The 12,558-nt window shown below is 60.0% G+C and overlaps 1 protein-coding gene across 1 annotated transcript in view; it reads left to right on the forward strand.

Moving 5' to 3' along the window:
• Positions 1 to 230: 230 nt before the first annotated feature.
• Positions 231 to 12,558, forward strand: part of LOC140404757 (cohesin subunit SA-1-like) — a 118,196-nt gene continuing 105,868 nt past the window's right edge. The window contains exons 1-3 of the mRNA XM_072493472.1: positions 231 to 380; positions 745 to 818; positions 11,591 to 11,714. Of these exons, the coding sequence (XP_072349573.1) occupies positions 231 to 380; positions 745 to 818; positions 11,591 to 11,714 (348 nt within the window). The remainder of the gene's footprint in view (positions 381 to 744; positions 819 to 11,590; positions 11,715 to 12,558) is intronic.

A 12,558-nucleotide genomic window follows, 5' to 3' on the forward strand; every position in this document is an offset into this window, starting at 1 on the left:
CACAGGTGCTGAGTCTCACTGTCCTGGACTCCCATTTGGGGATGTCTTGGGATGAGGAGGGAGGCTGGTGTCTGGGGTCCCTCCTGGGGAGGGAGTCCGGTGTCGAGTTCCTCCCGGGGAGGGAGGCCGGTGTCTGGGCTCCCTCTCGGGGAGGGAGGCCGGTGTTGAGTTTCCCCAATGGAGAAGATGTCCTGGTCTCCGTCTAATGCCCAGTTTTGATGTCCGCAGCGATGAAGCTGATGACCGCTCTGGTGGATGTGGCCTTGAATCTGAACGTCCATCAGGAAAACCTCCAGCGCCAGTACGACACCGAGAGGAACAAAGCTGCGGGGAAACGGGCCAATGACCGCCTGGAGATGCTGCTGCAGAAACGCAAGGAGGTGAGGAGCAAGGATGGGAAGGCCCTGTGTGTGCGCCGTGCGTGCGGGGGTGGATGTGTTTGAGTGTGGCCATGTGCCCACGAGAGAGGCGCTGGGAGCCGCAGTGTCGGTGTGCGTGCCCCTCTGCAGCGATATTGCCAGTAACCACTGGGGCCATGCTGGTAGACATCGTTCCATTCGGGGGACAAGCCAGGCAGCAGTGGCATTCACAGCGACAATCTCCCCAGCTGCCAGGGTGAGAGTGTTGGTCCACAGTATTGACAGGCTGCAGAGCTGCCCTGTGCTCTCAGACTAACCCAAACTCTGATGTGTCCATTGCGTGTTGTTTGAGCTCTTCATTTTTACCACTTCTGTCCCTCTGCAGCTGCAACAGAATCAGGAAGAGATTGAAAACATGATGAATGCAATCTTCAAGGGAGTGTTTGTCCACCGGTATCGGTGAGTTGAAGATGCTCTCATGCAGAAGCCGACATTTGCATGAGGCCCTGTGTGTGTGGGGGGGGGGGTTGTATGTGTGTGTGTGTGGGGGGGGGGGGTTGTATGTGTGTGTGTGGGGGGGGGGTTGTATGTGTGTGTGTGGGGGGGGAGGGTTGTATGTGTGTGTGTGGGGGGGGGGTTGTATGTGTGTGTGTGGGGGGGGGTTGTATGTGTGTGTGTGTGGAGGGGGTTGTGTGTGTGTGGAGGGGGTTGTGTGTGTGTGGAGGGGGTTGTGTGTGTGTGGAGGGGGTTGTGTGTGTGTGGAGGGGGTTGTGTGTGTGTGGAGGGGGTTGTGTGTGTGTGGAGGGCGTTGTGTGTGTGTGGAGGGGGTTGTGTGTGTGTGTGGAGGGGGTTGTGTGTGTGTGTGGAGGGGGTTGTGTGTGTGTGTGGAGGGGGTTGTGTGTGTGTGTGGAGGGGGTTGTGTGTGTGTGGAGGGGGTTGTGTGTGTGTGGAGGGGGTTGTGTGTGTGTGGAGGGGGTTGTGTGTGTGTGGAGGGGGTTGTGTGTGTGGAGGGGGTTGTGTGTGTGTGGAGGGGGTTGTGTGTGTGTGGAGGGGGTTGTGTGTGTGTGGAGGGGGTTGTGTGTGTGTGGAGGGGGTTGTGTGTGTGTGGAGGGGGTTGTGTGTGTGTGGAGGGGGTTGTGTGTGTGTGGAGGGGGTTGTGTGTGTGTGGAGGGGGTTGTGTGTGTGTGGAGGGGGTTGTGTGTGTGTGGAGGGGGTTGTGTGTGTGTGGAGGGGGTTGTGTGTGTGTGGAGGGGGTTGTGTGTGTGTGGAGGGGGTTGTGTGTGTGTGGAGGGGGTTGTGTGTGTGTGGAGGGGGTTGTGTGTGTGTGGAGGGGGTTGTGTGTGTGTGGAGGGGGTTGTGTGTGTGTGGAGGGGGTTGTGTGTGTGTGGAGGGGGTTGTGTGCGTGTGGAGGGGGTTGTGTGCGTGTGGAGGGGGTTGTGTGCGTGTGGAGGGGGTTATGTGTGTGTGGAGGGGGTTGTGTGCGTGTGGAGGGGGTTGTGTGCGTGTGGAGGGGGTTGTGTGCGTGTGGAGGGGGTTGTGTGCGTGTGGAGGGGGTTGTGTGCGTGTGGAGGGGGTTGTGTGCGTGTGGAGGGGGTTGTGTGCGTGTGGAGGGGGTTGTGTGCGTGTGGAGGGGGTTGTGTGCGTGTGGAGGGGGTTGTGTGCGTGTGGAGGGGGTTGTGTGCGTGTGGAGGGGGTTGTGTGCGTGTGGAGGGGGTTGTGTGCGTGTGGAGGGGGTTGTGTGCGTGTGGAGGGGGTTGTGTGCGTGTGGAGGGGGTTGTGTGTGTGGAGGGGGTTGTGTGTGTGTGGAGGGGGTTGTGTGTGTGTGGAGGGGGTTGTGTGTGTGTGGAGGGGGTTGTGTGTGTGTGGAGGGGGTTGTGTGTGTGTGGAGGGGGTTGTGTGTGTGTGGAGGGGGTTGTGTGTGTGTGGAGGGGGTTGTGTGTGTGTGGAGGGGGTTGTGTGTGTGTGTGGAGGGGGTTGTGTGTGTGTGTGGAGGGGGTTGTGTGTGTGTGTGGAGGGGGTTGTGTGTGTGTGTGGAGGGGGTTGTGTGTGTGTGTGGAGGGGGTTGTGTGTGTGTGTGGAGGGGGTTGTGTGTGTGTGTGGAGGGGGTTGTGTGTGTGTGTGGAGGGGGTTGTGTGTGTGTGTGGAGGGGGTTGTGTGTGTGTGTGGAGGGGGTTGTGTGTGTGTGTGGAGGGGGTTGTGTGTGTGTGTGGAGGGGGTTGTGTGTGTGTGTGGAGGGGGTTGTGTGTGTGTGTGGAGGGGGGTTGTGTGTGTGTGGAGGGGGTTGTGTGTGTGTGTGGGGGGGTTGTGTGTGTGTGTGGGGGGGTTGTGTGTGTGTGTGTGGAGGGGGTGGTGTGGTGGGGGGTGGTGTGTGGTGGGGGGGTGTGGGTGTGTGTGGTGGGGGGGTTGTGTGTGTGTGTGTGGGGGGGTTGTGTGTGTGTGTGTGGGGGGGTGTGTGTGTGTGTGGGGGGGGTGGTGTGTGGGGGTGTGTGGGGGGGGGTGTGTGTGTGGGGTGGGGGGGTGTGTGTGTGGGGGGGGGGTGTGTGGTGTGTGTGGAGGGGGTTGTGTGTGTGTGGAGGGGGTGTGTGTGTGTGGAGGGGGTTGTGTGTGTGTGTGGGGGGGTTGTGTGTGTGTGGGAGGGGAATGTGTGTGGGAGGGGTGTGTGGTGCGTGCGTGGTGCGTGCGGGGGGTGCGTGCGTGCGGGGGGTTCGTGCGTGCGTGGGCGGGGTTCGTGCGTGCGTGCGGGGGGTTCGTGCGTGGGTGCGGGGGGTCGTGCGTGGTGCGGGGGTTCGTGCGGCGGGGGTTGGCGGGGGGGTTTGTGCGTGCGTGCGGGGGGTTGTGCGTGCGTGCGGGGGGTTTGTGTGTGCGTGCGGGGGGTTTGTGCGTGCGGTGCGGGGGGTTTGTGCGTGCGTGCGGGGGGTTTGTGCGTGCGTGCGGGGGGTTTGTGCGTGCGTGCGGGGGGTTTGTGCGTGCGTGCGGGGGGGTGTGTGGTGCGGGTTGTGTGCGTGCGGGGGGTTTGTGTGTGCGTGCGGGGGGTTTGTGAGTGCGTGCGGGGGGTTTGTGTGTGAGCGTGCGGGGGTTTGTGTGAGGTGCGGGGGGTTTGAGTGTGCCGTGGGGGGGTTTGTTGTGCGCGTGCGGGGGTTTGTGTGCGCGTGCGGGGGGTTTGTGTGCGCGTGCGGGGGGTTTGTGTGCGCGTGCGGGGGGTTTGTGTGCGCGTGCGGGGGGTTTGTGTGTTTGTGTGTGTGCGGGGGGTTTGTGTGTTTGTGTGTGTGCGGGGGGTTTGTGTGTTTGTGTGTGTGCGGGGGGTTTGTGTGTTTGTGTGTGTGCGGGGGGTTTGTGTGTTTGTGTGTGTGCGGGGGGTTTGTGTGTTTGTGTGTGTGCGGGGGGTTTGTGTGTTTGTGTGTGTGCGGGGGGTTTGCGTGTTTGTGTGTGTGCGGGGGGTTTGTGTGTTTGCGTGTTTGTGTGTGTGCGGGGGGTTTGTGTGTTTGTGTGTTTGTGTGTGTGCGGGGGGTTTGTGTGTTTGTGTGTGTGCGTGTTTGTGTGTGTGCGGGGGGTTTGTGTGTTTGCGTGTTTGTGTGTGTGCGGGGGGTTTGTGTGTTTGTGTGTGTGCGTGTTTGTGTGTGTGCGGGGGGTTTGTGTGTTTGCGTGTTTGTGTGTGTGCGGGGGGTTTGTGTGTTTGTGTGTGTGCGTGTTTGTGTGTTTGCGGGGGGTTTGTGTGTTTGTGTGTGTGCGGGGGTTTGTGTGTTTGTGTGTTTGTGTGTGTGCGGGGGGTTTGTGTGTGTGCGGGGGGTTTGTGTGTTTGTGTGTGCGGGGGGTTTGTGTGTGCGGGGGGTTTGTGTGTGCGGGGGGTTTGTGTGTGCGGGGGGTTTGTGTGTGCGGGGGGTTTGTGTGTGCGGGGGGTTTGTGTGTTTGTGTGTGTGCGGGGGGTTTGTGTGTTTGTGTGTGTGCGGGGGGTTTGTGTGTTTGTGTGTGTGCGGAGGGTTTGTGTGTGCGGGGGGTTTGTGTGTGCGGGGGGTTTGTGTGTGCGGGGGGTTTGTGTGTGCGGGGGGTTTGTGTGTGCGGGGGGTTTGTGTGTGCGGGGGGTTTGTGTGTGCGGGGGGTTTGTGTGTGCGGGGGGTTTGTGTGTGCGGGGGGTTTGTGTGTGCGGGGGGTTTGTGTGTGCGGGGGGTTTGTGTGTGCGGGGGGTTTGTGTGTGCGGGGGGTTTGTGTGTGCGGGGGGTTTGTGTGTGCGGGGGGTTTGTGTGTGCGGGGGGTTTGTGTGTGCGGGGGGTTTGTGTGTGCGGGGGGTTTGTGTGTGCGGGGGGTTTGTGTGTGCGGGGGGTTTGTGTGTGCGGGGGGTTTGTGTGTGCGGGGGGTTTGTGTGTGCGGGGGGTTTGTGTGTGCGGGGGGTTTGTGTGTGCGGGGGGTTTGTGTGTGCGGGGGGTTTGTGTGTGCGGGGGGTTTGTGTGTGCGGGGGGTTTGTGTGTGCGGGGGGTTTGTGTGTGCGGGGGGTTTGTGTGTGCGGGGGGTTTGTGTGTGCGGGGGGTTTGTGTGTGCGGGGGGTTTGTGTGTGCGGGGGGTTTGTGTGTGCGGGGGGTTTGTGTGTGCGGGGGGTTTGTGTGTGCGGGGGGTTTGTGTGTGCGGGGGGTTTGTGTGTGCGGGGGGTTTGTGTGTGCGGGGGGTTTGTGTGTGCGGGGGGTTTGTGTGTGCGGGGGGTTTGTGTGTGCGGGGGGTTTGTGTGTGCGCGGGGGGTTTGTGTGTGCGCGGGGGGTTTGTGTGTGCGCGGGGGGTTTGTGTGTGCGCGGGGGGTTTGTGTGTGCGCGGGGGGTTTGTGTGTGCGCGGGGGGTTTGTGTGTGCGCGGGGGGTTTGTGTGTGCGCGGGGGGTTTGTGTGTGCGCGGGGGGTTTGTGTGTGCGCGGGGGGTTTGTGTGTGCGCGGGGGGTTTGTGTGTGCGCGGGGGGTTTGTGTGTGCGCGGGGGGTTTGTGTGTGCGCGGGGGGTTTGTGTGTGCGCGGGGGGTTTGTGTGTGCGCGGGGGGTTTGTGTGTGCGCGGGGGGTTTGTGTGTGCGCGGGGGGTTTGTGTGTGCGCGGGGGGTTTGTGTGTGCGCGGGGGGTTTGTGTGTGCGCGGGGGGTTTGTGTGTGCGCGGGGGGTTTGTGTGTTTGTGTGTGCGCGGGGGGTTTGTGTGTTTGTGTGTGCGCGGGGGGTTTGTGTGTTTGTGTGTGCGCGGGGGGTTTGTGTGTTTGTGTGTGCGCGGGGGGTTTGTGTGTTTGTGTGTGCGCGGGGGGTTTGTGTGTTTGTGTGTGCGCGGGGGGTTTGTGTGTTTGTGTGTGCGCGGGGGGTTTGTGTGTTTGTGTGTGCGCGGGGGGTTTGTGTGTTTGTGTGTGCGCGGGGGGTTTGTGTGTTTGTGTGTGCGCGGGGGGTTTGTGTGTTTGTGTGTGCGCGGGGGGTTTGTGTGTTTGTGTGTGCGCGGGGGGTTTGTGTGTTTGTGTGTGCGCGGGGGGTTTGTGTGTTTGTGTGTGCGCGGGGGGTTTGTGTGTTTGTGTGTGCGCGGGGGGTTTGTGTGTTTGTGTGTGCGCGGGGGGTTTGTGTGTTTGTGTGTGCGCGGGGGGTTTGTGTGTTTGTGTGTGCGCGGGGGGTTTGTGTGTTTGTGTGTGCGCGGGGGGTTTGTGTGTTTGTGTGTGCGCGGGGGGTTTGTGTGTTTGTGTGTGCGCGGGGGGTTTGTGTGTTTGTGTGTGCGCGGGGGGTTTGTGTGTTTGTGGGGTTTGTGTGTTTGTGTGTGTGCGGGGGGTTTGTGTGTTTGTGTGTGTGCGGGGGGTTTGTGTGTTTGTGTGTGTGCGGGGGGTTTGTGTGTTTGTGTGTGTGCGGGGGGTTTGTGTGTTTGTGTGTGTGCGGGGGGTTTGTGTGTTTGTGTGTGTGCGGGGGGTTTGTGTGTTTGTGTGTGTGCGGGGGGTTTGTGTGTTTGTGTGTGTGCGGGGGGTTTGTGTGTGCGGGGGGTTTGTGTGTGCGGGGGGTTTGTGTGTGCGGGGGGTTTGTGTGTTTGTGTGTTTGTGTGTGCGGGGGGTTTGTGTGTGCGGGGGGTTTGTGTGTGCGGGGGGTTTGTGTGTTTGTGTGTGCGGGGGGTTTGTGTGTGCGGGGGGTTTGTGTGTTTGTGTGTGCGGGGGGTTTGTGTGTTTGTGTGTGCGGGGGGTTTGTGTGTTTGTGTGTGCGGGGGGTTTGTGTGTTTGTGTGTGCGGGGGGTTTGTGTGTTTGTGTGTTTGTGTGTGCGGGGGGTTTGTGTGTGCGGGGGGTTTGTGTGTGCGGGGGGTTTGTGTGTTTGTGTGTGCGGGGGGTTTGTGTGTTTGTGTGCGGGGGGTTTGTGTGTTTGTGTGTGCTGGGGGTTTGTGTGTTTGTGTGTTTGTGTGTGCGGGGGGTTTGTGTGTTTGTGTGTGCGGGGGGTTTGTGTGTTTTGTGTGTGCGGGGGGTTTGTGTGTTTTGTGTGTGCGGGGGGTTTGTGTGTTTTGTGTGTGCGGGGGGTTTGTGTGTGCGGGGGGTTTGTGTGTGCGGGGGGTTTGTGTGTGCGGGGGGTTTGTGTGTGCGGGGGGTTTGTGTGTGCGGGGGGTTTGTGTGAGCGGGGGGTTTGTGTGCGCGGGGGGTTTGTGTGCGCGGGGGGGTTTGTGTGTGCGGGGGGTTTGTGTGTGCGGGGGGTTTGTGTGTGCGGGGGGTTTGTGTGTGCGGGGGGTTTGTGTGTGCGGGGGGTTTGTGTGTGCGGGGGGTTTGTGTGTGCGGGGGGTTTGTGTGTGCGGGGGGTTTGTGTGTGCGGGGGGTTTGTGTGTGCGGGGGGTTTGTGTGTGCGGGGGGTTTGTGTGTGCGGGGGGTTTGTGTGTGCGGGGGGTTTGTGTGTGCGGGGGGTTTGTGTGTGCGGGGGGTTTGTGTGTGCGGGGGGTTTGTGTGTGCGGGGGGTTTGTGTGTGCGGGGGGTTTGTGTGTGCGGGGGGTTTGTGTGTGCGGGGGGTTTGTGTGTGCGGGGGGTTTGTGTGTGCGGGGGGTTTGTGTGTGCGGGGGGTTTGTGTGTGCGGGGGGTTTGTGTGTGCGGGGGGTTTGTGTGTGCGGGGGGTTTGTGTGTGCGGGGGGGTTTGTGTGTGCGGGGGGTTTGTGTGTGCGGGGGGTTTGTGTGTGCGGGGGGTTTGTGTGTGCGGGGGGTTTGTGTGTGCGGGGGGTTTGTGTGTGCGGGGGGTTTGTGTGTGCGGGGGGTTTGTGTGTGCGCGGGGGGTTTGTGTGTGCGCGGGGGGTTTGTGTGTGCGCGGGGGGTTTGTGTGTGCGCGGGGGGTTTGTGTGTGCGCGGGGGGTTTGTGTGTGCGCGGGGGGTTTGTGTGTGCGCGGGGGGTTTGTGTGTGCGCGGGGGGTTTGTGTGTGCGCGGGGGGTTTGTGTGTGCGCGGGGGGTTTGTGTGTGCGCGGGGGGTTTGTGTGTGCGCGGGGGGTTTGTGTGTGCGCGGGGGGTTTGTGTGTGCGCGGGGGGTTTGTGTGTGCGCGGGGGGTTTGTGTGTGCGCGGGGGGTTTGTGTGTGCGCGGGGGGTTTGTGTGTGCGCGGGGGGTTTGTGTGTGCGCGGGGGGTTTGTGTGTGCGCGGGGGGTTTGTGTGTGCGCGGGGGGTTTGTGTGTGCGCGGGGGGGTTGTGTGTGCGCGGGGGGTTTGTGTGTGCGCGGGGGGTTTGTGTGTGCGCGGGGGGTTTGTGTGTTTGTGTGTGCGCGGGGGGTTTGTGTGTTTGTGTGTGCGCGGTGGGTTTGTGTGTTTGTGTGTGCGCGGTGGGTTTGTGTGTTTGTGTGTGCGCGGGGGGTTTGTGTGTTTGTGTGTGCGCGGGGGGTTTGTGTGTTTGTGTGTGCGCGGGGGGTTTGTGTGTTTGTGTGTGCGCGGGGGGTTTGTGTGTTTGTGTGTGCGCGGGGGGTTTGTGTGTTTGTGTGTGCGCGGGGGGTTTGTGTGTTTGTGTGTGCGCGGGGGGTTTGTGTGTTTGTGTGTGCGCGGGGGGTTTGTGTGTTTGTGTGTGCGCGGGGGGTTTGTGTGTTTGTGTGTGCGCGGGGGGTTTGTGTGTTTGTGTGTGCGCGGGGGGTTTGTGTGTTTGTGTGTGCGCGGGGGGTTTGTGTGTTTGTGTGTGCGCGGGGGGTTTGTGTGTTTGTGTGTGCGCGGGGGGTTTGTGTGTTTGTGTGTGCGCGGGGGGTTTGTGTGTTTGTGTGTGCGCGGGGGGTTTGTGTGTTTGTGTGTGCGCGGGGGGTTTGTGTGTTTGTGTGTGCGCGGGGGGTTTGTGTGTTTGTGTGTGCGCGGGGGGTTTGTGTGTTTGTGTGTGCGCGGGGGGTTTGTGTGTTTGTGTGTGCGCGGGGGGTTTGTGTGTTTGTGTGTGCGCGTGTTTGTGTGTGTGCGGGGGGTTTGTGTGTTTGTGTGTGCGCGTGTTTGTGTGTTTGCGGGGGGTTTGTGTGTTTGTGGGGTTTGTGTGTTTGTGGGGTTTGTGTGTTTGTGTGTGTGCGGGGGGTTTGTGTGTTTGTGTGTGTGCGGGGGGTTTGTGTGTTTGTGTGTGTGCGGGGGGTTTGTGTGTGCGGGGGGTTTGTGTGTGCGGGGGGTTTGTGTGTGCGGGGTGTTTGTGTGTGCGGGGGGTTTGTGTGTTTGTGTGTTTGTGTGTGCGGGGGGTTTGTGTGTGCGGGGGGTTTGTGTGTGCGGGGGGTTTGTGTGTTTGTGTGTGCGGGGGGTTTGTGTGTGCGGGGGGTTTGTGTGTTTGTGTGTGCGGGGGGTTTGTGTGTGCGGGGGGTTTGTGTGTTTGTGTGTGCGGGGGGTTTGTGTGTTTGTGTGTGCGGGGGGTTTGTGTGTTTGTGTGTGCGGGGGGTTTGTGTGTTTGTGTGTGCGGGGGGTTTGTGTGTTTGTGTGTTTGTGTGTGCGGGGGGTTTGTGTGTGCGGGGGGTTTGTGTGTGCGGGGGGTTTGTGTGTTTGTGTGTGCGGGGGGTTTGTGTGTTTGTGTGTGCGGGGGGTTTGTGTGTTTGTGTGTGCTGGGGGTTTGTGTGTTTGTGTGTTTGTGTGTGCGGGGGGTTTGTGTGTTTGTGTGTGCGGGGGGTTTGTGTGTTTTGTGTGTGCGGGGGGTTTGTGTGTGCGGGGGGTTTGTGTGTGCGGGGGGTTTGTGTGTGCGGGGGGTTTGTGTGTGCGGGGGGTTTGTGTGTGCGGGGGGTTTGTGTGTGCGGGGGGTTTGTGTGTGCGGGGGGTTTGTGTGTGCGGGGGGTTTGTGTGTGCGGGGGGTTTGTGTGTGCGGGGGGTTTGTGTGTGCGGGGGGTTTGTGTGTGCGGGGGGTTTGTGTGTGCGGGGGGTTTGTGTGTGCGGGGGGTTTGTGTGTGCGGGGGGTTTGTGTGTGCGGGGGGTTTGTGTGTGCGGGGGGTTTGTGTGTGCGGGGGGTTTGTGTGTGCGGGGGGTTTGTGTGTGCGGGGGGTTTGTGTGTGCGGGGGGTTTGTGTGTGCGGGGGGTTTGTGTGTGCGGGGGGTTTGTGTGTGCGGGGGGTTTGTGTGTGCGGGGGGTTTGTGTGTGCGGGGGGTTTGTGTGTGCGGGGGGTTTGTGTGTGCGGGGGGTTTGTGTGTGCGGGGGGTTTGTGTGTGCGGGGGGTTTGTGTGTGCGGGGGGTTTGTGTGTGCGGGGGGTTTGTGTGTTTGTGTGTTTGTGTGTGCGGGGGGTTTGTGTGTTTGTGTGTGCGGGGGGTTTGTGTGTTTGTGTGTGCGGGGGGTTTGTGTGTTTGTGTGTGCGGGGGGTTTGTGTGTTTGTGTGTGCGGGGGGTTTGTGTGTTTGTGTGTGCGGGGGGTTTGTGTGTTTGTGTGTGCGGGGGGTTTGTGTGTTTGTGTGTGCGGGGGGTTTGTGTGTTTGTGTGTGCGGGGGGTTTGTGTGTTTGTGTGTGCGGGGGGTTTGTGTGTTTGTGTGTTTGTGTGTTTGTGTGTTTGTGTGTGCGGGGGGTTTGTGTGTTTGTGTGTTTGTGTGTGCGGGGGGTTTGTGTGTTTGTGTGTTTGTGTGTGCGGGGGGTTTGTGTGTTTGTGTGTTTGTGTGTGCGGGGGGTTTGTGTGTTTGTGTGTTTGTGTGTGCGGGGGGTTTGTGTGTTTGTGTGTTTGTGTGTGCGGGGGTTTGTGTGTTTGTGTGTTTGTGTGTGCGGGGGGTTTGTGTGTTTGTGTGTTTGTGTGTGCGGGGGGTTTGTGTGTTTGTGTGTTTGTGTGTGCGGGGGGTTTGTGTGTTTGTGTGTGCGGGGGGTTTGTGTGTTTGTGTGTTTGTGTGTGCGGGGGGTTTGTGTGTTTGTGTGTTTGTGTGTGCGGGGGGTTTGTGTGTTTGTGTGTTTGTGTGTGCGGGGGGTTTGTGTGTTTGTGTGTTTGTGTGTGCGGGGGGTTTGTGTGTTTGTGTGTTTGTGTGTGCGGGGGGTTTGTGTGTTTGTGTGTGCGGGGGGTTTGTGTGTTTGTGTGTGCGGGGGGTTTGTGTGTTTGTGTGTGCGGGGGGTTTGTGTGTTTGTGTGTGCGGGGGGTTTGTGTGTTTGTGTGTTTGTGTGTGCGGGGGGTTTGTGTGTTTGTGTGTGCGGGGGGTTTGTGTGTGCGGGGGGTTTGTGTGTTTGTGTGTGTGCGGGGGGTTTGTGTGTTTGTGTGTGTGCGGGGGTTTGTGTGTTTGTGTGTTTGTGTGTGTGCGGGGGGTTTGTGTGTTTGTGTGTGTGCGGGGGGTTTGTGTGTTTGTGTGTGTGCGGGGGGTTTGTGTGTTTGTGTGTGTGCGGGGGGTTTGTGTGTTTGTGTGTGTGCGGGGGGTTTGTGTGTTTGTGTGTGTGCGTGTGTGCGGGGGGTTTGTGTGTTTGTGTGTGTGCGGGGGGTTTGTGTGTTTGTGTGTGTGCGGGGGGTTTGTGTGTTTGTGTGTGTGCGTGTGTGCGGGGGGTTTGTGTGTTTGTGTGTGTGCGGGGGGTTTGTGTGTTTGTGTGTGTGCGGGGGGTTTGTGTGTTTGTGTGTGTGCGGGGGGTTTGTGTGTTTGTGTGTGCGGGGGGTTTGTGTGTTTGTGTGTGCGGGGGGTTTGTGTGTTTGTGTGTGCGGGGGGTTTGTGTGTTTGTGTGTGCGGGGGGTTTGTGTGTTTGTGTGTTTGTGTGTGCGGGGGGTTTGTGTGTGCGGGGGGTTTGTGGGTGTGAGTGCGTGCCTGTCGGTGACCCTGTCGCGTTCGTGTGCACGCAGCTTCCGTGACCGGTTTATGCCAAGCCTTACTGTCCATCCCCGCAAGTCTGATCTTTCACTTCTTCGGCAGGGATTTGATAGCTGAGATCCGGGCTCTCTGTATGGAGGAGATCGGCGTGTGGATGAAGCGTTACAGCGACTCCTTTCTCAACGACAGCTATCTGAAGTATGTCGGCTGGATGTTGCATGACAAGGTACAGGCACTGCAGACGTGATCACACAGAGAGAGCAGGTCCGTGTGTGTTAGGGGGTGACTGCAGGTTAGATAGTGAGCGTTGACCTGTGGGATGTTCAGAAAGGGAAGATGGCAGACTCCTTAAATGGGTGAGGAGACTCAAACGTGACTTTTAACCAGACACAAAGAAAAGCTTTGGACAGTGACGCTTTGAAAAACGGGTGGATATGGGAGATTTGGATGTGAAACGTGCTGAACCACTCGCCCCATTGAGCCTGCTCCACCCTTCAATACGACCGTCCCTGATTGTCTGCAGGCACGAGGGGTCGAAGGGGCTCGTTTTGTGTTGTAAAACCCGATGACTATATTAACTCCGCCCACAGAATCTCCATGGTGCAGAAGGGGCTGGTTTCGCACAGGGCTAAATAGCTGGCTTTTAAAGCAGACCATGGCAGGCCAGCAGCGTGGGTTCAATTCCCGTACCAGCCTCCCCGAACAGGCGCCGGAATGTGGCGACTAGGGGCTTTTCACAGTAACTTCATTTGAAGCCTACTTGTGACAGTAAGCGATTTTAATTTCGTTTTCATTTTCAAGGAGGCCATTTGCCTCATCGAGTCTGCACCAACCGTCCGAAAGAGCACCCTACCTAGGCCCACTCCCCCAGCCCTATCGCCATAACTCCGCCTAACCTGTACGCCTCCGGACCCTTGAGGGGGCAATTTTAGCATGGCCAATCTTCCTAGCCTGCACACCTCTGGACTGTGGGAGGCACCCGGAGGAAACCCACACAGACAATGGGAGAACGTGCAAACTCCACACAGACAGTATCGTAAGGCTGGAATCGAACCCAGGTCCCTGGCGCA

This window comes from Scyliorhinus torazame, chromosome 31 (genome assembly GCF_047496885.1).
Source record: "Scyliorhinus torazame isolate Kashiwa2021f chromosome 31, sScyTor2.1, whole genome shotgun sequence".
In the NCBI taxonomy this organism is placed as follows: Eukaryota; Metazoa; Chordata; class Chondrichthyes; order Carcharhiniformes; family Scyliorhinidae; genus Scyliorhinus; species Scyliorhinus torazame.